Source organism: Procambarus clarkii, chromosome 18, assembly GCF_040958095.1.
Source record: "Procambarus clarkii isolate CNS0578487 chromosome 18, FALCON_Pclarkii_2.0, whole genome shotgun sequence".
Classification (NCBI taxonomy): Eukaryota; Metazoa; Arthropoda; class Malacostraca; order Decapoda; family Cambaridae; genus Procambarus; species Procambarus clarkii.
Genome location: NC_091167.1, coordinates 8,201,640 through 8,222,737, shown reverse-complemented (window position 1 = coordinate 8,222,737; position 21,098 = coordinate 8,201,640). Strand labels below are relative to the sequence as shown.

The 21,098-nt window shown below is 34.3% G+C and overlaps 3 protein-coding genes across 3 annotated transcripts in view; all 3 read left to right on the top strand.

The window, feature by feature from the left end:
* Window positions 1–472: 472 nt before the first annotated feature.
* LOC138365947 (putative leucine-rich repeat-containing protein DDB_G0290503) lies at window positions 473–12,212 on the top strand. The gene is made up of 7 exons (XM_069326659.1): window positions 473–1,247; window positions 6,327–6,445; window positions 6,600–6,715; window positions 7,330–7,535; window positions 8,155–8,403; window positions 11,644–11,874; window positions 12,058–12,212. Exons 1-7 carry the CDS (start codon window positions 473–475, stop codon window positions 12,210–12,212), a joined length of 1,851 nt encoding a protein of 616 aa, XP_069182760.1.
* A 3,172-nt stretch (window positions 12,213–15,384) lies between these two features.
* LOC138365946 (death-associated inhibitor of apoptosis 2-like) lies at window positions 15,385–19,565 on the top strand. The gene is made up of 4 exons (XM_069326658.1): window positions 15,385–15,500; window positions 15,614–15,942; window positions 17,931–18,826; window positions 18,927–19,565. Exons 1-4 carry the CDS (start codon window positions 15,385–15,387, stop codon window positions 19,563–19,565), a joined length of 1,980 nt encoding a protein of 659 aa, XP_069182759.1.
* Window positions 19,566–19,646: 81 nt separating this feature from the next.
* LOC138365945 (putative leucine-rich repeat-containing protein DDB_G0290503) overlaps window positions 19,647–21,098 on the top strand; it is a 134,443-nt gene continuing 132,991 nt past the window's right edge. Inside the window, exons 1-2 of the mRNA XM_069326657.1 lie at window positions 19,647–19,819; window positions 20,052–20,206. Coding sequence (XP_069182758.1) covers window positions 19,647–19,819; window positions 20,052–20,206 — 328 coding nt within the window. The remainder of the gene's footprint in view (window positions 19,820–20,051; window positions 20,207–21,098) is intronic.

The following is a 21,098-nucleotide window of genomic DNA, read 5'->3' as shown; positions in this document are numbered from 1 at the left end:
TTGGTATCTGATAATAACTTTAATGCCATAATCCCGATCTTTTCTCAAGATGCTTCAAAAATTATGGCCCCATTAATGGGTACAAGACTATGCGATGTGTGCGACTTATGCAATCACAAAAAATCAGCACATTATTGATTTTGACATTCACATGGCAGCTTTAGGAGTGACCTGGATGAGGATTCTGTTTGAAAACCCAACTCAGCCTAGGCCCGAGTTTGTGCGATTGCGTATTGCACACATAGAAGCAACATCAACATCGGGGTATCTCCACCGAGCAAGTTTTAAGAAATATTGGTAAGTGCTTATCAATGACACGGCCCAAGCACTCATGACAGAGAGTTTTGAAAGAAATTTGGGGGAAAAACCCATAAAATGTGAGTCACTAATTAGACCTATGTTTATACTTTACTTACATCAACGAAGTGATGAGACTCCTCTAGAGGACAAAGTTGTTATCAAAGTTGTGAGGATGATTCTCTTAGAATACATTGGTCGTTGCCTTTCTAAATATAAGAAACAGAAAAAGAATTACACATCCTTCACTGATTTCTTTGCCAAAACACTTGTTGATGAAAAGCTTAAAGAAGAATGGGTGAAGAACTACATTGCGACCTCAGAAAACCTGACCCTTAAGGATTTTTATACCCTAGAAGAGGTTGAGAAGACAGCCAGAAAACATTTTAGAGACGAGGACATGCAAAATATTAAGGAAAAGTTAATTGAACAGATCCCCATAGCTGTGGATATGAAGAAGGTAGAGAAGCTACGGGATGTTTTTCTGGCTGGAGATATATCTTGGTTTTCATTGCGAATTTTTGCTAAAGAAGTTGGTCTAAAGGAAGAGGTTATTGACAATATGTTTAATAAACCCAAAGTGTTTATTTATACTGCACATGCCCTACAGTATAGAGACTCTCGTGAACGGCAAACTTCAAATGTTAGTGATAACGTCCAAGCTTTAGTGACTCAGCGGGTTCACCAGGAGAATTGTCTCAATATTTACAAGGAGTTTGAAAATATAATTGTTCAACATAAAAAGGATTTGTGGTTGCAGGAATATTTATCAACGCACAGAGAAATTGTGCTCCCCATGACAAGGCCACAAATCCTAATAGAGGCTTCTGGACGAGGAGTTCAGGTAACAAATGATACTTTTGAAGAAGTGTATAAGAAATACCGACCAGATGTAGGGCTGTTGAGTAATGCTTCTCAATGTCGAGATTGTCCTTTTTACCTGATACCCAGTAAGAGGTATAATCAACACTTACATGTAGCACGTCATTATTCTTCAAATTATCCTCATTATTTGCACACGGCAGCCTATTTTTGCAGGCATGAAGACATACCAGCTGCTATCTTGTACCAAGAGTCTATTAGTAAGTCTCGATTAGATAATGTTTTCATTGAGGACCTTATATTTTTACAAAATATATATCGAGAAATGGCCCCCCACTGATGATTAATTATTTAATAATTCATCCAGGGCCACCTGATGTGGGTGGGCCAACTCAATTGTTATTATTGCTGTGGCCACCCAAGTGCCACATACCGTGACCACCCCTGTTGATTTTCCCCTACCTAAGCTTTATTAATTAAACTTGGCTCGTGCCATATTTAAGGTTAGTAGTAGTATCTATCATTCATACCCTATTGTACTCACTACACAATTTTATGATATTAAATTGGGTGGTACTGTTTTTTTTATATATAATATAATTATTGTATTTATGTATGTAGTTGGAAAAATATATTTATTGGAATGGTTGATTTCCTTCATTTTCCCAGAGCCTCTTCACACAAACTTTATAGCATATTAACACAAACAAGGTTAAATCTGTCACACACACACACACACTTACACAAACAAACAAACATTAAGGCATTCAAATAAACAATGTTTATTTATTATAAACACTTTAATAATAGTGGAAAAGGCAATCGCACTTCCCTCTCCCCCTTATATATTCTATTTTCTAGGTTGGTTGGTGGAATCTTCTGTGTTAACATCTTACGCTCGTTCTTGAGGTAAAACAACTCTTTCTTTTTCTTCCCCCCTTATATATTCTATTTTCTAGTTCACTCTCTTGTTGGTTGGTGGAAACTTCTGGTAGATAACAACATTCTTCTGTAGGCGATGAGTCACAATAACGTGGCTGAAGTATGTTGACCAGACCACACACTAGAAATTGAAGGGACGACGACGTTTCGGTCCGTCCTGGACCATTCTCAAGTCGATTGTGATGAGGACAGGTAGGGACAGGCATTAAATAGGCAAGAGAGAGCTGAGGAGGAAAGTCAGGTGTAGGGGATAGTAGTAATGAGAACTGCAGCAGGCCTATTGGCCCATACGAGGCAGCTCCTATTATAACCACCGAAGGAGATAGTAATAGGAATAAGAAGAGGATAGCAAGGGAGCGTAGAAGACAATGAACAGAAAAAGGGAGAAGAGAGAAAGAAAGGGAAAGAGAAAGAAAGAAATGGAAGGGGGAAAGCTTATGTTAAGTCACGTTTGTTAGAAAGATTAGAGCATTTGAGTATATACTGTGAAAGGGAAGAGTCCACAGCAACAAAGCCAGGACTCAAGTTCATGTTGGGTACATTGTTAATAAGAGCCGATTCTACAAGACGGCGTCTGTGTAGAGTAGAGGCAGGAAAGATTATTTTGGAGGAAGACCAATCAATGGGATGATTAGAATCCCTCACATGGCAGAAGAGAGCATTGTTAGTGTCTGCAGACATAACACTTCTCTTGTGTTCTTTAAGTCTGTCGTTCAGTGTACGGCCAGTTTCGCCAAAGTATTGGAGAGGACAAGATGAACAGGAAATAGAGTAGACACCAGCAGCATTAGAAGTAGGAGGAGCAGTGTGAACTAGATTGCTACGAAGTGTGTTAGTTTGTCGAAAGGCGAGTTTAATGTCAAGAGGACGAAAGGTATTGGTAAAAGTTTTGAGTTCAGATATGAAGGGAAGTACATTCAGTGTACTGGCCGTACACTGAATGACAGACTTAAAGAACACAAGAGAAGTGTTATGTCTGCAGACACTAACAATGCTCTCTTCTGCCATGTGAGGGATTCTAATCATCCCATTGATTGGTCTTCCACCAAAATAATCTTTCCTGCCTCTACTCTACACAGACGCCGTCTTGTAGAATCGGCTCTTATTAACAATGTACCCAACATGAACTTGAGTCCTGGCTTTGTTGCTGTGGAATCTTCCCTTTCACAGTATATACTCAAATGCTCTAATCTTTCTAACAAACGTGACTTAACATAAGCTTTACCCCTTCCATTTCTTTCTTTCTCTTTCCCTTTCTTTCTCTCTTCTCCCTTTTTCTGTTCATTGTCTTCTACGCTCCCTTGCTATCCTCTTCTTATTCCTATTACTATCTCCTTCGGTGGTTATAATAGGAGCTGCCTCGTATGGGCCAATAGGCCTGCTGCAGTTCTCATTACTACTATCCCCTACACCTGACTTTCCTCCTCAGCTCTCTCTTGCCTATTTAATGCCTGTCCCTACCTGTTCTCATCACAATCGACTTGAGAATGGTCCAGGACGGACCGAAACGTCGTCGTCCCTTCAATTTCTAGTGTGTGGTCTGGTCAACAACATTCTTCTGTGTTAACATCTTACGCTCGTTCTTGAGGTAAAACAACTCTTTCTTTTTCTTCTTCAAGAGTGTTTCCATTCCTTTCAAGGTTTTATTCAACTCAGCTTGTCTCTGCCTAGGGTTAATCTGGGAAAGCATCTTCGTACAACTTTTTCTTGGAAGGGCAGCAAAGCGTGTGTGGTGGGCTGGCTGGATGGCCGTCCGTTAGTGGATGTAGTGAGAGTGGCCACGAATATTTATATATGTGGCTCAGCTAACACAGTGCTTCCGGCAACCAGCTATTAGTCAGAACCGGGACTTTTATGTGGTACTTATTACTATCTAGCTTATCTAGGCAATTCACAAACACAACGAAAACAACATATGTCCCATAAAGTCCTGCCCTTTCGATAACCTACACTGAATACACTGAATAATAATTATCAAGGCAAAATTTAAAAAAATAAAAACATGCACACTTTTATTTAGTGAAAATTACAGTGGAATTAATATGGAATGAAACATGTCAACCCTTTGTGACCATTGAAAAAAAAAATCCTTATTCTTGCATCTTTCGTATTGTTAAGCTAAACAATGTCCCAGGTTCTTTCCTAACTCATGCATTTGAAAATAATTTAGAGTTTTATTGTCTTCTTAGCATGAAATGTTTCAGGATTGTTGTTATGGTAGTTTACGTATATTATGTGTTTCTTCATACCCTAAAAAGATCAGAATATTTGCTATGATATATGAATCTTGATGATTCACCCTTGTTTGCTTCATTATGTGTTTGTTAAAATTCCTAACCTCCCATTGAATACATTTATATTTATTTTTAACAAGAGAGTTTAGAATTGTTACGCCTACATCCATTCCATTTATGTTTCTCCTACATTGCCAATGTATTTTCTCGGGCCAAACCATACTGAGCAATAGTGCTTACAGTTTGTATTCGACTTCACGTTCAGCCATATATTGGCACATTCGTTCCTTATCCCTATGATTACTATTAATGTAGTCTTTATATTCTGTCGTATATAGCTCTTGACTAGCCGATATGAACATAAGAGTAAGGCGGTTTATTTCATTCAACAGACAAGCACAAGTTCAACTACTCTCACCTTCTAAATGAAAATTACACTGTAGATCATTATTGCTGTTTTTGTTTGTGGTATAGAAGGTAATACTCTTTGTGGAATCCTGGTATCCATTAATCAAATTTTGGGAGAGTAAATGACAAAGATTTGTAATACTATGTAAAACTGGTGGAAATGTATAAATATTACCCCGACGGTATAATACATTTCGAGATTCATTAAAAGATTTATTTATTGTTATTTTGTCTCCAAATGTGTGGATGTTCTTATTTCGGATATCGAAGACTGCCAGATTTTGGAAAACAGGTAATTGGAATAAGATTTGATTATTTCCATAGACCCAGACATATTTTATATCATATTCGGACACCAGAGTTTCTAGACATTCGCTTAAGTTATTTAATTCTTCTTGATTTTGGTTTAATTCTTCATCTGTCATTTCATCTTTGTTCGTTTTTGTATTTATATCTAGATACCTATCACTGCATTTGAAGAGGAAAATGAAAGACCGATTTATCTACATAACAATAACCATTAGCCATATTTACTAATGAAGCAGAGGCTTCGCATAGGATATGTCGTTTATGGACATATCCATTCGATTCAGAAAAAGTTTGTTTATAATTAAAAACTAATAAAAAGCAATTTTCCATTATTATTAAACTTCTATTTTTTTAAAGAAACAAATGTATATATAATAATAATAATAATAATAATAATAATAAAGATAGGTATAGTTTAATATTATCAGATGATATAGTTCAGTTTATTGTTCATAGCGTTGTTTATAATAACAATATTTGCTGGTCTAATTGTAAAACTTATTGTTCAAAAATTATAAGTATACCCGTTAATCAATGCTTTTGGGGGTTCAAACCAGCATATATTTGATATTCTGTTAAAATAGTTTTTTTATGAATTTATTATAACTAAAAAACAATAGGAAAAAAAGAAAAAAGTAGCAATGGGGTTAATACGAATATTAGTTGCTATAATCCTAATTGTAGTCGTTATAATAATTATTCATTTACACGGAAAACGTATCAATGTCAGTAAGGCTATCAGACATGATCCAGAAACATACCATTCCATCAACAGTCAAACAACAAAATTCTCTGAACTTACCCATGAAACAACATTACAATCCACCATCAGTCCAACAACAACAAAATTCTCTGAAACATTACAAACCACCATCAGTCCAACAACAACAACAACAACAAAGTCCTCTGAAGTACTTCAAGAAACAACATTACCATCCACCATCAGTTCAACAACAACAACAACAACAGAGTCCTCTGAAGAATCTAATATAATCATCTCAAAGTTGGAATCATTATTCTCCCCGTTTATCAGAGATATAAATACCTATAAAGGTTTCGTAATTATTCCTAAACCACCAATTTCGTATAATCCTAAGAATAGAATAGAAAATGAGAATACAATCATTAAGCCTTTTAATAGCTTCCTTTTAAATTACAATAAAATCCACAGATATTTATATAATAATATTGTCTCATATAACGCAAATTATGTATGGCAAAATTCTAGTTACGACAAGGGATATTATACCAAAAATCCAATTATTTTAATATTTCCTTCGAATATTAATGATTTGAAACCTAATGTTTATACAGATCAAAGTGAATTACAAGGTGTTACATTACAGAACCATATAAATGCAGTACGGGCAAAATCTCATAATAAAAGAAAAAAATTCGACATGGACAAATTGTGGATATCATGTACGCATGCGGCAAGTCACGATATATTTATTCAGGGATTCTCTAAGTATGATTTTCCAATAAAAGAAAATTCATTACCACCATTTGTGGTAATGAAACTTGAACTTCAAGATGGTTATAATGAGGTGGAATGTAAAATGGTGGCTAAGAACATTAATTCCTCAGAAACCTTTGCTAGCATTAAATTTAATATCAATGTGGAAGTCTCGGAAGAAGAACAAGAAACAGGAGGAAGAGCAGGAGGACTCCCTGATACGGTTCCCGATTATGAGTCCAGAAACGTAATATTCGATAGAATGTAAAATTATGGTATCGTGTATTCAATGTTGAAAATCATTGAACAGACTTCGGTGTTGAATATACTATCCAAGAAATAATTATTTTGAATAATGAAAAATCAACATTGAATGTCCTATTCAATATAATGTGCATTGGTTGATGGACTGTTTCATTTAATTTCAATAAGATAAAATTAACATTGGACTTCAAAATAGGTATTTTTTTCTCACCCCATAAAAAATGAGTGAAATTGTTAAAACAATCTTGAGTATGGTACATTTTCCTGAGGATGGGACCTCAGGTTTAAGAGAACATATAAATATAAAAACTTATTTAAACAATGTTTCTGCTAAAGATGATGATGAAACAAGAACAATCATATTACTAAATAAATTGTTTCATTTATTTGATCTGTCTGATCGATACATAAAATTAATAACTAAAACATATCCTCTTATTAAAAGTCAATATCAACAAAAGGAAACCATAGCTTTATTAAAAAAACAATATGATGAGTGTTATATGGAAAAAAAATTCCTAGAGACTGTGATAGCAGAAAAAGAACGCGAAATAATCGACTTAAATAAACAAGTTGACAAGTTTACAACTGAAATAGAAAAACAAAAAATATGATAAACAAAATAGAAATTGAAAACAATAAATATGAAGAAGAATTGAAAACCCAAGTATTGTATTTAGGTCAGTTAAATAAATGTGAAGATAAAATAGAGGAAAAAGACAAACAAATAAAAGAATTAGATAATAGAAATATAGAAAAAGACAAACAACTAACAGAAAAAGACAAACAAATAACAGAATTAGGTAATCAAATTGAACAGTTAAATATTCTAACTAATTCAAATAATTGAAATAAAATCTAAAAATGTTGAACTCAATAAAAAACTACAACTATGCACCACACAATTATCTGATCAAACAAAAAATAAATAGAATAAATGAAGAATTAACTCAAAGTTATAGACATATTGCCGAGTTGAATCTAAAGCGGCAAAATGAAAAACATCAACTAGAAGAAACTTACAAAAATGAACTTGAGAAATGTAACTATGAAAAACATGAACTAGAAAAAAATTATATGAAACAACTTGAGGAACAAAAACAAGCCCATCAACGGCAATATGAGGAGGAGTTATTATCACTCCAAACAAAAGAACTTGAGAAACATCAACAAGAAAAAGAAACTTATAAACAACTTCAGGACCAAATGCTAAATAAATATAATAAATTATTGGATAATATAAACACAACAAATATTTTTAATAATACATTATTTAATAATTTTTTAGAAAAATCTATATTATCAAATGATGATATAACTAAATGTTTTCAAATATATTGTTTATAAATAATAATTATTCAAGTGAAACAAATAAACTAATTGAAGAAATAATAATAAAGATTATTGATCATTTTAATACAGAACACAATTATTATATTCGGCAAGAACACACAAATAGAATTGCTAAGTTAAATGAAATTATTAACAGTAGTAATTATAATGATGATCTACAACCGGAAAATATAGCAAATATATTATTTACTAATGAGGAAGAAAGAAGGTTATTTAATCATATACTAAATAGTTTCAAAACTAATATTACCGATGAAATAGTAAAGAAACACAAAAAAGAATTAATGCCTTATGTTGATTTAAATGGTGTTTTAAACCGTCAGTTACAAGAACCAAATTATTTGGCTAAAATGTTAGTAGATCAACTTGCATCTATGGATTTAGTTAAAGAAAATATAATAAAACAACTTGCGGATTTATACAAATATACAAAAGAAATAAGTTATGAAGTTATAAAGGTATATACTTTTATTACAATTATATATACAATTTATCAGAACGAAATTAAAAAAGATTTTAGCGTACGAAATGTAAAACAATTTTATGTAATTATCTTGCAAGTGATTCGCAAGTCATATGGTGATACTACTGGAATATTAGCCATTCAACAAATGCAGGAATCAGAAAATTCGATATTAAAACAAAAAAATAAAGAAATTAATTCTAAAATGTTAGTCATTACTTCTGAATTAAAAGAATCGATAATACATTTGTCGATGATTAATACAATTGACGTTTCTTCAGACTATGATGAAACTCTAGTAGAAAAGTTCACCTCTATTATCAGAACTATTATTAATGAACTCGATGCTTACCTAGCAGAGAAGTGCCAAAAAAAGTATTTGTTATTAGCATTCGATCAGATTAAAGTAAAACAAATATTTTGTAGGAATAGTGTTGCCCAAAATGAAATGAAACAATTATTCTATTCTCTTTCGAATTATATTTCTAAATTTATATTCTGCGCCCAGTTCTATAAAAATCTTGTTACTGTAATAAACGATAAAATTCTTATGCCTTCTATTCAATTAAACCTACATTTTTCACAAAACCTATATGACATCAATACTATGAAAACAGCTTTATTAAACTCCCAAAATATAAAGAAAGCTATTAAAACTCCCTCTGTTTTTCCAATTATATATAATATTAAGGGTTTAACACTGATTGGAGAAAAAATTAACATTAACGACGATGAAATTTACAAAAACCAAATAGTGTCTATTGATAACAAAGATAACAATTTAAAATTACTTACATTATTGAACAGTGATGATATTGAACAAGAAAAGAAATGGTTTATTGAAACACAAATAATAAAGAAGTATTTAAATGTAATTGGCGATGAAATCATTTTAAAAACAATTTCCTCTCAGAAAGTTTCATCACAGGAAACAACAAAAACATCAAAAACATATAAAACAACAGATTCGGGGACAAAACAAAAAGATGCCAAACAACGATCAAAATTAAATACCGAAGACACACGAAAAAATGAAATATTGACTCTGAAAAAGAATCAAAGAGGAAAACAGTTCATGAATAGGAGAGGAACAGATGGAAAGCAATTGGAAGAGGAAGTTGATATTAATCCAATAAATGACACCAGTTCATCAGTTGAAGGTAAAGAAGGAGGATATTAAACCAATAAATGACTAGTTCAATAGTGCTAGAAGAAAAGAAGGAGGATGAAAAGGAAATAGAAGAGGATGTAATAATGCTAGACGAAAAGAAGGATGATAAAAAGGATTTTTTTTTGGGGGGGGGTGAATAATAAAAAAAATTAAAAAAGGAGTAGCAGGTCGGGGTGTAGGCAAATTAACTCAACTCCAAAAAAAAAGGGAGAGAGAATAGAAAGATTTTAAGAAAACATTCAGCCTTTGATTATATACTACTTATCCATTAAATTATGTGTTTATGATGTAACAAAATAATCAGAATTAGAATTTAGTAATCGGCCTATATTAGTAAAAATATAGAAAATATTAATTAAAATAACTTGTATTGATTCAGCAACCTATGGTGGAGGGAGGGGGATGGGATAGTGGTATAAAAGGAGAATTTCTGCCTATTTAAGAGTCACAACCCCTTGCTCTCTCTCCAGCTCCAGTGTCAGGTGTCAAGTAAGGTTCAATACAGTCTACTGAAATTAAGCAGTTTATCATTCAGTAGGGTATTGGCGGGCGTCATTCCTGTATAACTGTTGATCCATATGCAGTCATCTAGTCCAGCAAGAATTACATAACAACAAGCTTCAATAATCAATTCCTTACCAGTTCAGTTTATGAATCAAATCATAAAAACCACACACCCTAATTCATATTGTTATAGTACCTACATTAACTACTTATGTACGCAATGATCAGGTACAGCCAGCTATCTCAGCTGAAGGAACAAGTCAGAATATACCACTTCCTAAGCCATTTGGAAGCATATAAAGAGAGCATAGTGAAAAGTACTCTAAAATGATTGACTTGTAATTATTTGTCTCTTTCAGGTAAATTGACATTTAGAGATTGATTTTTTATTCATTATACTACAGTAAAACACAATTATAATAGTAATTTTAATTTATTGTTGTTCGTTCTTTCCTCCCTCAATCCTCCCCCACCCCTTGTTTCCGAACTGATGAAGGGTTTCGAGATAACTACTAACTCTTCTGGGGAAGCAAAAGAACAAGCTGAAAGAGGCCAAGCTGCATCTGTCTTACTTGAGCATATGTCTTGTTTGGTTGAATCAACGGTAAAAGCAAGGTCATCTTCTTCATCTTCTTCCTCATTATCGTCTTTATCGTCGTCCTCATTGTCGTCCTCAGACTCATTCGAAAGTGACCGGCTCTCTCTCCAGCTCCAGTGTCAGGTGTCAAGTAAGGTTCAATACAGTCTACTGAAATTAAGCAGTTTATCATTCAGTAGGGTATTGGCGGGCGTCATTCCTGTATAACTGTTGATCCATATGCAGTCATCTAGTCCAGCAAGAATTACATAACAACAAGCTTCAATAATCAATTCCTTACCAGTTCAGTTTATGAATCAAATCATAAAAACCACACACCCTAATTCATATTGTTATAGTACCTACATTAACTACTTATGTACGCAATGATCAGGTACAGCCAGCTATCTCAGCTGAAGGAACAAGTCAGAATATACCACTTCCTAAGCCATTTGGAAGCATATAAAGAGAGCATAGTGAAAAGTACTCTAAAATGATTGACTTGTAATTATTTGTCTCTTTCAGGTAAATTGACATTTAGAGATTGATTTTTTATTCATTATACTACAGTAAAACACAATTATAATAGTAATTTTAATTTATTGTTGTTCGTTCTTTCCTCCCTCAATCCTCCCCCACCCCTTGTTTCCGAACTGATGAAGGGTTTCGAGATAACTACTAACTCTTCTGGGGAAGCAAAAGAACAAGCTGAAAGAGGCCAAGCTGCATCTGTCTTACTTGAGCATATGTCTTGTTTGGTTGAATCAACGGTAAAAGCAAGGTCATCTTCTTCATCTTCTTCCTCATTATCGTCTTTATCGTCGTCCTCATTGTCGTCCTCAGACTCATTCGAAAGTGACCGGTTCATTGACAAACTGAAGGGCTTGGTACTAAATAAGGCCATAAAGAGAAAGAAGAAGAAGAAAGAAAAGGCACTAAGGAAGCTTGATTCCAGCAAAATCAAATGGCCATGGTCTTCAGATGGAGATGATGACACCAAGTCAGGGGAGGAATGGGAGAAGCAGGAGAATGTGGAGGAACGTGTCTTTGGTCAGGAGACAACAACAGGCACAGGTATGTTTTTGTAATTAACTTTACTAATAAGTGAAAATTATGACGTTTTAGGTCTGACCTAGTTAGTCTAGGATGGACTGAAATTAATCCTTTTAATTTCAGTTGTACGTTATTTATTTTTTCGTGATTAAAAGTTTTTTAAATTTAGTGAATTCCTATGCTCTGTTAAAATTTATTCGGTAGAGAATATAATAATGTCTTTCTTATTTGCTACTACACAGCTCCGCAACTTCCCAAAAAGAGATGTCGAAGTGACAGACACTAAATGGAAGATAGAAGTAGTTCAGACCATTCAGAAGGAGAAAAAAATGAGGAATGCCTGTATAGCAGAACCTTGAAACCGGTTTCTGAATGTTGTTGGACCACAACTGCATTGTGGTGGCTTATTTCCCCCAGAAAATGCTTTTACAAAATAAGCATGAATGGACAGTTCAATCAGAAAATAGTAGTAGTTGTTAGTCACTCTAAATAAATAATTGGGGTAAAAGAATGAGATACTGAATATATTATATTATATTATATTATTTCCACAAATCAATTTATTTTATTATCCTACCCCAACCCAAATTTTACCAAAAGGACAACAGATTATTATTATATTTTTTTTTTTTTTTTACATTCTTTGCTCATTGTTAAAGATTTAAAATAAAACCACCAAAGCTAAATAATATATTATGTCTATGGTCGTATTCGTGAGATGTCTTTGTGGTCAATTTCAATTTGGCACTTTTAATATCATTAATATACACGGAATAATTTCTCCGGCTCCCAGGCCCCCACCTTTTTCTAGTATTTGGGCAATTTTAAATTCAAATTCACTTTTTTACGTAACTTCTTCAACCCAGCAGCCAAAAGCACCCGTGTCGAGCAATAGTGGGATCGCATCCGTGAGTGGGCGTCCCGTAGCAGTCATACTCCCCAATTTCATTAACTTTCTGTCGCCCACAAGTTAAGGTAAAGAAGCTGTGCTGAAAAAAAACTTGAAACAATGCTTATTGATGTCACAGAAAGAACATCAATACACCTCAATCAAAAGAATATTGGTTAGAAAAAACGATGAACACCACCAACCTCAAGCAGAAGAATACTGATTTAATAAAAAATTTTGGACCGTTGAAGGTTGAAGTCAAAATTTTTAAAAGTGATATTTTAGATAAAGTGTTGAAAACCGTGTGATCAAACTCATGGCGGCGAAGTCCACCTAGTAATGTAATAGCTGGTTGCCCGGAGCAGTACTGTGTCAGTTGAGCCATATATAAATATTCGTTGCCGCCGACCACTCTCACTCTTATATTACATCCACTGATGGCCAGCTTCGCTGCTCTTCCAAAGAAAAAGTTGTCCGAGAAGCTCTCTCCTCAGATGAACCCCAGGATGGAGAATAGGACACAAGCTACGCTGAAAAAACCCTTGAAACTATGCTGGGAAGAGGAAGAGGAGACACTAATATTGAAGATAGAGCAAGAGTTGTTACAAATAATCCACGACATCAAGCTGAACAACACCAACCTCAAGCAGAACAACACCGACATCATCAAGCAGAACGAGACAATATTATTGAAGACAGACCAAGAGTTGTTACAATTAATCAGCAAAATAATCACCAACATCAAGCAGAACAACACCGACATCAAGCAGAACAACACACTATTGAAGATGATAGAGCAAGAGTTGTTAAAAATAATCACCTACCTGAAGCAGAACTACACCGACCTCAAGCAGGAGATTGATGATTTAAAAAATTAAATTAAAGAGTTGGAAGGCTGAAACAACCCGCCTTTCTTTTGAGGAATTGATATGTGCAATGACTTGGAAGTCATATTAATTTATAATGGGACCAAAGAGCCAATGTTATTCAAAACTCCCGCACAGTGACTGACATAGTGACTAACGTGGGTACATCACCGACCTGAAGAAGAAGAATACAAACCTCTGGCAGGAGATTGCTGAATTAAAAAAAAAACTTTTGAACAGTTGAAGGCTGCCTCATTTCATTTTTAATTCCACTGTAATTTTCACTAAATAAAAGTGTGTATGAATTATAAAATATATTGCTTTACTTTTTTTTAATTTTGCCTTTATTATTCTAGTGTACATTGGTAGGGGAATGGGGGCACCTTTTAATTTCACTGTACAAGTTGTCATATGTCGGTATTGTGAAGACTGTCTAGATACTTGAAGGTGAGTTTGGAGTGAATGAGGACGATGCCTTGCACCCACCTCCTCCAAATAGAGGGGGGGACAGGAGACATTTATAGCTTTTTGGAGACATGATATTTAAGCTATCTCATTGATATATCAAGTGATTCTTCCATTGAAGTTGGGGAGGAGGAAAACATCTATTTGGAGCAGAGGAAATAATCATTAAATTTTGTGTGTAAAGTTACTTCACCCGATTATCCCACGCTGGGCTGGACGGGCATCATTCATCTTTAAAAATTCGCATGTACAAAGTAGTGGGTAATTTTTCTTCATATTTAAAAAAACTATGGATAGTTATGAGGAGGGTATACTCACACACAACATATTTGTGTTTTTTCAGGTGGTAACTTAAGTTGTCATCACACCCATTAAACAAAACCAATTCATCATCTTGAAATCTACTTTAATATGGTCTATTTCAATTTTTTCCTGTGATGAGGCCTTCGACATCAAAATCACTTGATAGGTATTTTCAAGCTTGACTCCATTATTTTGTCTCATAAATAATTCATATTTTATTCCCCACTTTAGTAGTATTTCTTCAAGTTTTATTAACATAATCTTTACAGATTCAATTTCCCATATTTCATTGGGGTTAGTAGGGTTGGGTTCAGTCTTTACAGATTCAGCTTCCCATATTTCATTGGGGTTCATTGCTTTGCCTGTAGGGTTGGGTTCACTCAGAGTCTTATCATTTTCAAAATTTGCTGTTGTCTCGTTAATATCAGTCATAATGGTGATCTATTTCAAATCTGTGAATGTAAAAAAAATATGTTAAGGTATATGTAACTTAACTGATCAATCAACATTTTTATCTAAGATAGTATAAGGTGATGCAGGACTAATAATTAGAGATTTAAGTAGCCAGAACGTCGTATTGGGCCTGCTATATAAATAAGATCAAACAAGACCCTACCCTACCCAAACTAAGTCAATATAATTATATTATCTTATTATATTATAATATTATCAAAGTGGACTCACTAGATACAGCACAGGACAAGGGTTGTAACTGACAGTTGAATTCTTTTATATCTATCTTTTCAATTCTGACTTGAGGAGTAGGAGGAGGGGGGGAGGGGTGAGGTGTGGTATGATGCAGGGATGTGCAGGCCCGAATGCGTCTTCCCATAAAGCATAGTTAAATCACCTTCAAGTATATAAAAGCGTTATGCCCAGTATTATTACCTCAGTGTTAAGTGGTCTGATGCTGCATGCATATGTCCATAGTGATAACTATTTAATATTATTTAATTGTTGACATATACAACAACTATGGATTCACAACTTTCTATAAATATGTTAATGATGACCCTTGATAACATATACCAAAAAAAGATGAAAGAAAAACTTCCAGATACATTTGGAGCATCATTTCAGAAGATGATTTGTTATGCTGAAAACAGTTTTAAGTCTTCGGAATTGTAAGTATCATTATTATAATATGTTAATAATATATATCATGTATATATTTAAAAAAAAACAATACCCCAACAAATTATTACTTTTTATTTACTCATTTTTTGTTTGTTTGTAGGTATGAAAATCTTTTAAAAACATTGAAAGAAAAAAAGAAGATAAAAAGAATAAGTGCAAATGTCCCACATGGAATCCTATCCCCTGAAGACGACCCTGCTATTCTTCATGACATAAAGGTCAACTGCTATGGCCCTGATAACACAATCTACAACAATGATCCGGAAGTTCGAAAAAATGTTCCTCGTGGTGTAACACTCTTGGAGTTTAAGGGACAGTTTGATTTAGTGATCTTTGCCAATAAAAAATTTACTGGTGGTATTGGTGATGAGGATGATAAACAACCGGAAACAAATGATCTATGGAAACAATATTGCTTAGAAGATCCCAGTACTACTACTTCTAAAGTAGTTTGTATGACTAAAGTGAATGGTGAATCAGCTCATTTCAGTGGCAGATACATTAATAGTAATTTTTTTTTAATTACTGGGAGTAAAAGTGTTCATATGTTAATTGGAGAAAGGGAAGACATTGAGCGGTATGATGGAGAACGTTATGTTGTTGCTAAGGTTGTGGCCAGATCACTGTGGGGTACATTGAATAATATGGATATTATGAATCGACATTTGGTATATAGTATCTTACACTATACTAAATGTACAGCTGTGTGTGAGCTTCTTCAACCTGACAACCAACATATTGTTAACCTCAGTCACTTGGATAAGCATCAACTCAACGTTATCTGTTTTACTCCATTGTACAACGAATATGAAGAGACTAGCCTTCTTGCATTACCTCCACACTACACACTCAACCTGTTTACGGCATTAGGCTTTACATCTCCTGCCTATTCAATTATTGAAGCTAAAGATGTAGTGAAACACCAGAATAAGGTAGGCAAACAAAGAGTCTATTGTACAAGGAAGTGTCAATTTATATTGTCACATTTTTCAATACAATTTCTTTTATGAAACTATATTATTAAATTATTTTTACAGGAGCGAAGTGATCTTTATAAAGAAGGTGAAGTTTTTTATTTTCTAAATGAGAATGAAGAAACAATTGGAATGATAAAAGTAAAAACAAGATGGTATGTAATACTTAAAGCCTTGAGGGAAAAAGCAGTTTATTGTTTTTTATCCAAGAAAAAAAACAAGCAAAATTGAAGTTTAGAGAATAATATTCACTTAACTCAATTACGACTAAATGAAATTCAGAAATGGCTCAAGTTCTCGATTTATATTTTACAAAGATGTAAGGTGAGTATGATGGGTAAAGCACCTACCTACTTTGTTTTCATAAAAAGACCCTCTTAAGAAATTAATTATTTGAAAAATTAGGTTGAAAAATAAGGGATTTATAACACTAATAAATAATTATCATTACTTTCAGGAAATGGGGACAAGTTTTCTACAGTGGCTAAATGAAAAAGTAGAAAAAAAACACATTGCCGTGGAAGATATTAGGCCCCAATTTCCAACAATATGGAGCAAGTTTCTTTTTGAAAAAAATTTGACCGACAATTTTGAAGATGATGAAGAAGAATTAGGTGGTTAGTTACCATTAACTTTATTATACAGTGGAAGGCATTGGGAAAACAACCAACTCAGTTACACATTTTCGTCTTGATCATCTTTAGAAGTCTATAGAGACAAATTACCGTCTTCATTACTGTCGAGAAGTGGACTAGGGACAATTAATTAAAATATGTTTTCTAGTAACACCTGTGGTAGGGATGACATCTTTTAGACTGGAGTTTGTACTGGGACGTGAATTATTATTTTTTTTTATTTTTATTTTTTGGGGCGCCCAGGTTGAAAAAAAAATCTGTGTAAAAAATGTAGTAAAATTTCCACAATTAAAATTTCTATTTTTATCACAGAATTTTCACTTGGTTCCCTATATTTTTCTTACCATTATTTCAGCTTTTTACCAATTAATATGCTCAAATTCAATTATTATACAATCATATTGTTTTATTTTATTTAAAGAATATTGGTCGAAGGATTTGATTGGTTTATATTATTTGAATGTTAATTGATAGCAAGGGCCGTGGTCAACATTCATACCTACCTTTGTGTCCGAGCTGGCTAGTAAGTAGTGTGTGGATGGGCATTATGTTGTAATAGAAGGTACAAAAGATATAAAGAACAAAAAACTAAAAAGGGATTTGGTAAAGGATTTCAGCTGATAAACTCTATAGTCCCAATTTTAAGTCTATGAGTCAACAGGAAGAGGAGGAGGAGAAGGAGGAGGAGGAGGAGGAGGAGGGGGAGGGAGGGAGGGAGATTGTGTATTATATAAAGAGAGAGAGAGAGATGCCACTCTCAGTCACTAACTAGTCAGTCTAATACAACACTTACATTTTGTTTTCATAGCAATGAGAGAAGAAAAAAATCGTTTGGAGACTTTTAAGGACTGTAACTTCAGTGTAAACAGTCATGTACTTGTAAAGGCGGGTTTCTATTATACTCATAAAGCAAATCTTTTAGAATGTTCAATGTGCCATTTTCAAATTGATGCCATGAACGTAAACCAAGATGAAAATAGAATCATTGCTTTACATAAGAAAGAGAAACCAGAATGCACATTTAATCAGAACGTGAAAAGATCTATTTCTAAGAAGTTTGATTCATATGACAGTTTACGGTTTGAAAAGGAACGTTTGGATACCTACATAGATTGGCCACTTGAATGGTTAGAACCATCTGATTTGGCTCGTGATGGCTTTTACTACCTGCGAACAAATGACCACGTTGCTTGTGTCTTTTGTCGAGGCATTCTTGGTGCCTGGGAAAGAGGAGACACTCCCAGAGGCGAACATCAGTGGCACTTTCCCCATTGTCCATTCATTCGAAACCAACCAGTGGGAAATTTTCCACTGCTATTTAATGAAAAATTCAAGGGTTATTCCGTTCCACTGAGAAATAATAAAAATTCGTCCTATACACAAGGAATAGATGTCTGTGGTCTAAGTCCTATGACAAACAATGGAGTTCACCAACATACCATCGACAAGCGAAAAGACTACTTAACACTTGAAAGTCGCCTAGCAAGCTTTAACAAATGGCCTGAACGTGTAACACAGAAACCAACTGAATTGTCAGAAGCTGGATTCTTCTATTGTGGTTTAAGTGATCATGTGCGCTGTTATCATTGTGGGAATGGACTTCGAAACTGGGAATCTGATGATATACCTTGGGATGAACATGCTCGCTGGTACCCAGAGTGTACCTTCCTCTTCTTGACGAAAGGAAAAGAATTCATTGATCAGGTATGTCAGCTAGATGAGTTACAGTAACTTGAAATGAAGGTTGACTATTATTATAATCTTTATAAAAGCCATTTGTAACATTAACTTTATTTTTTTTCAGGTTCAAGGGGAATGGCCACCTTATGAGACAAACCCTTCAATAACCCATATCAATGAAGATCAACACAAACTTATTAAGGAACTAGACATAACTAAGCACCTTATTTCAATGGGTTTCCAGGAAGATCATGTGATGACAACGTATCATAATCAACTCAAAGAGAAGGGGTTACCTTTCTTTGACATTGAGTCATTTATTGAAGCAGTCTTACAGTACATGGAAGACGAAGTCAGAAAACGTCTAGAGTTGGATTCTGACCCAAACCAACAAGTAGAATCATCTACAACTTCAATACAGCCTATTGTAGATGAATTGGCATTAGCCGAAGTTGATATTGTCCCAAGTCCACCAATGTCTGATGGAAATGAGTTGGTTTCTGACCAAAACCAACAAGTAGAATCATCTACAACTTTAATACAGCCTATTGTAGATGAATTGGCATTAGCCGAAGTTGATATTGTCCCAAGCCCACCAATGTCTGATGGAAATGAGTTGGTTTCTGACCAAAACCAACAAGTAGAATCATCTACAACTTTAATACAGCCTATAGTAGATGAATTATCCTTGGCTGAAGTTGATATTGTCCCAAGCCAACCAATGTCTGATGGAAATGAGTTTGCTTCTGACCAAAACCAATAAGTAGAATCATCTACAACTTTAATACAGCCTATAGTAGATGAATTGGTATCAGCTGAAGTTGATGTTGTCCCAAGCCAACCAATGTCTGATGGAACTGAGTTTGCTTCTTACCCCAATCAGCAGGTAGAATCTACAATAGTTGATGAATTGACATTGACTGAAGTTGATGTTGTCCCAAGACCACCAATGTCTGGTGATTCTAACCCACAACCATTATTTGGTAGAATAACTGATCAAGTTGCCGCTCTTCCAAAGTCAGAAGGTAAAATTAGACACAGAGTGATTGAGTGTAAGATTTGTATGGAGAATGAGAGTGAGTTAATGTTTTTACCTTGTAAGCACATATGCACTTGTTCAAAATGTGCATCAAACATATCCACATGTCCAATTTGCAGAGCTGAGATAAAATATACTATTAAAGTAATTATATCATAGTAAAGAATGTTTTAGATGTGTGATAATGATATGATATGTATGATTCGAGAGCAATACTGCAAAGCCTAACATGTTGGAATTTATGGAAATGAACGTGCAGATGTGCTGGCGGCTGAAGGTGCTGAGGGAGACCATATTGAAAATACTTCATACCCAAGACTCTTCTAAGAAATTAGAAAACATCATCGTCAAGAAAGTTGTGTTGGGTACAAAAATATGTCCACACCTACAGTAATAAGGATGATTTTAGACCAATTGCATAACATAATGTATCCTATCTATCAACCCGGCTGGAAATATATGAATTTCAAATCTTATTATTCCTATAATAAATACCTCATTATTATTGACGAAATATTATTCCTTTCCCCAGATATAATCTCAGATGAGGAAAAGTTGTAGTTTAGTTATGCCAATGTGTGTGTGTGTGTGTGTGTGTGTGTGTGTGTGTGTGTGTGTATCCTTTCAAAATAGATATTTTTTTTTTGTCTTTAAGGTAGTATAAAAGTGTCACTAAGGTAGCCTGCAGCAGAACACAGTTTATGGATTAATTAGTGGTAGAGTCGCAATCCAAGCACACTACACTACATACTACCTCTTGATATAACTTTCTAGACAGTGAAAGTGAACAAACAAGCAGTGGTAGTTGCAGTACTACTCAATCTCTGGCGGAACTGAAGAAGCAAACAACCATCCCACAAACTGGTCAAGCCAATCAACCAACTTGTCTGTCAACTGGTCTACAACCACCCAACCAACCTGTCCATCAACTGGTCTACAACCACCCTTTTCCTGTTGGAAGTTTCTTTCTAGGGAAGTGGATAACAATTGATCATATAAAGTAAGAGAGCACATACTGTTTTTCATAATGGTTGCACCATATGAATTTGATGACATGCAATTGTCAAGGTCTTTAGTACGTGTCTCAGGCAGTGCCTATAACAGAGGAGTCATTTTAGACTTAAGCAGAACATCCACTTTCGCTGCTACAGTTCCAGTGGACCCATTGCCTCCGAAATTAGCAGGACCCAGAACACAACAGCAACTATTGCTGAATATTAATAAGCTGAATCATGAAAAACATATTATTCAACAAAA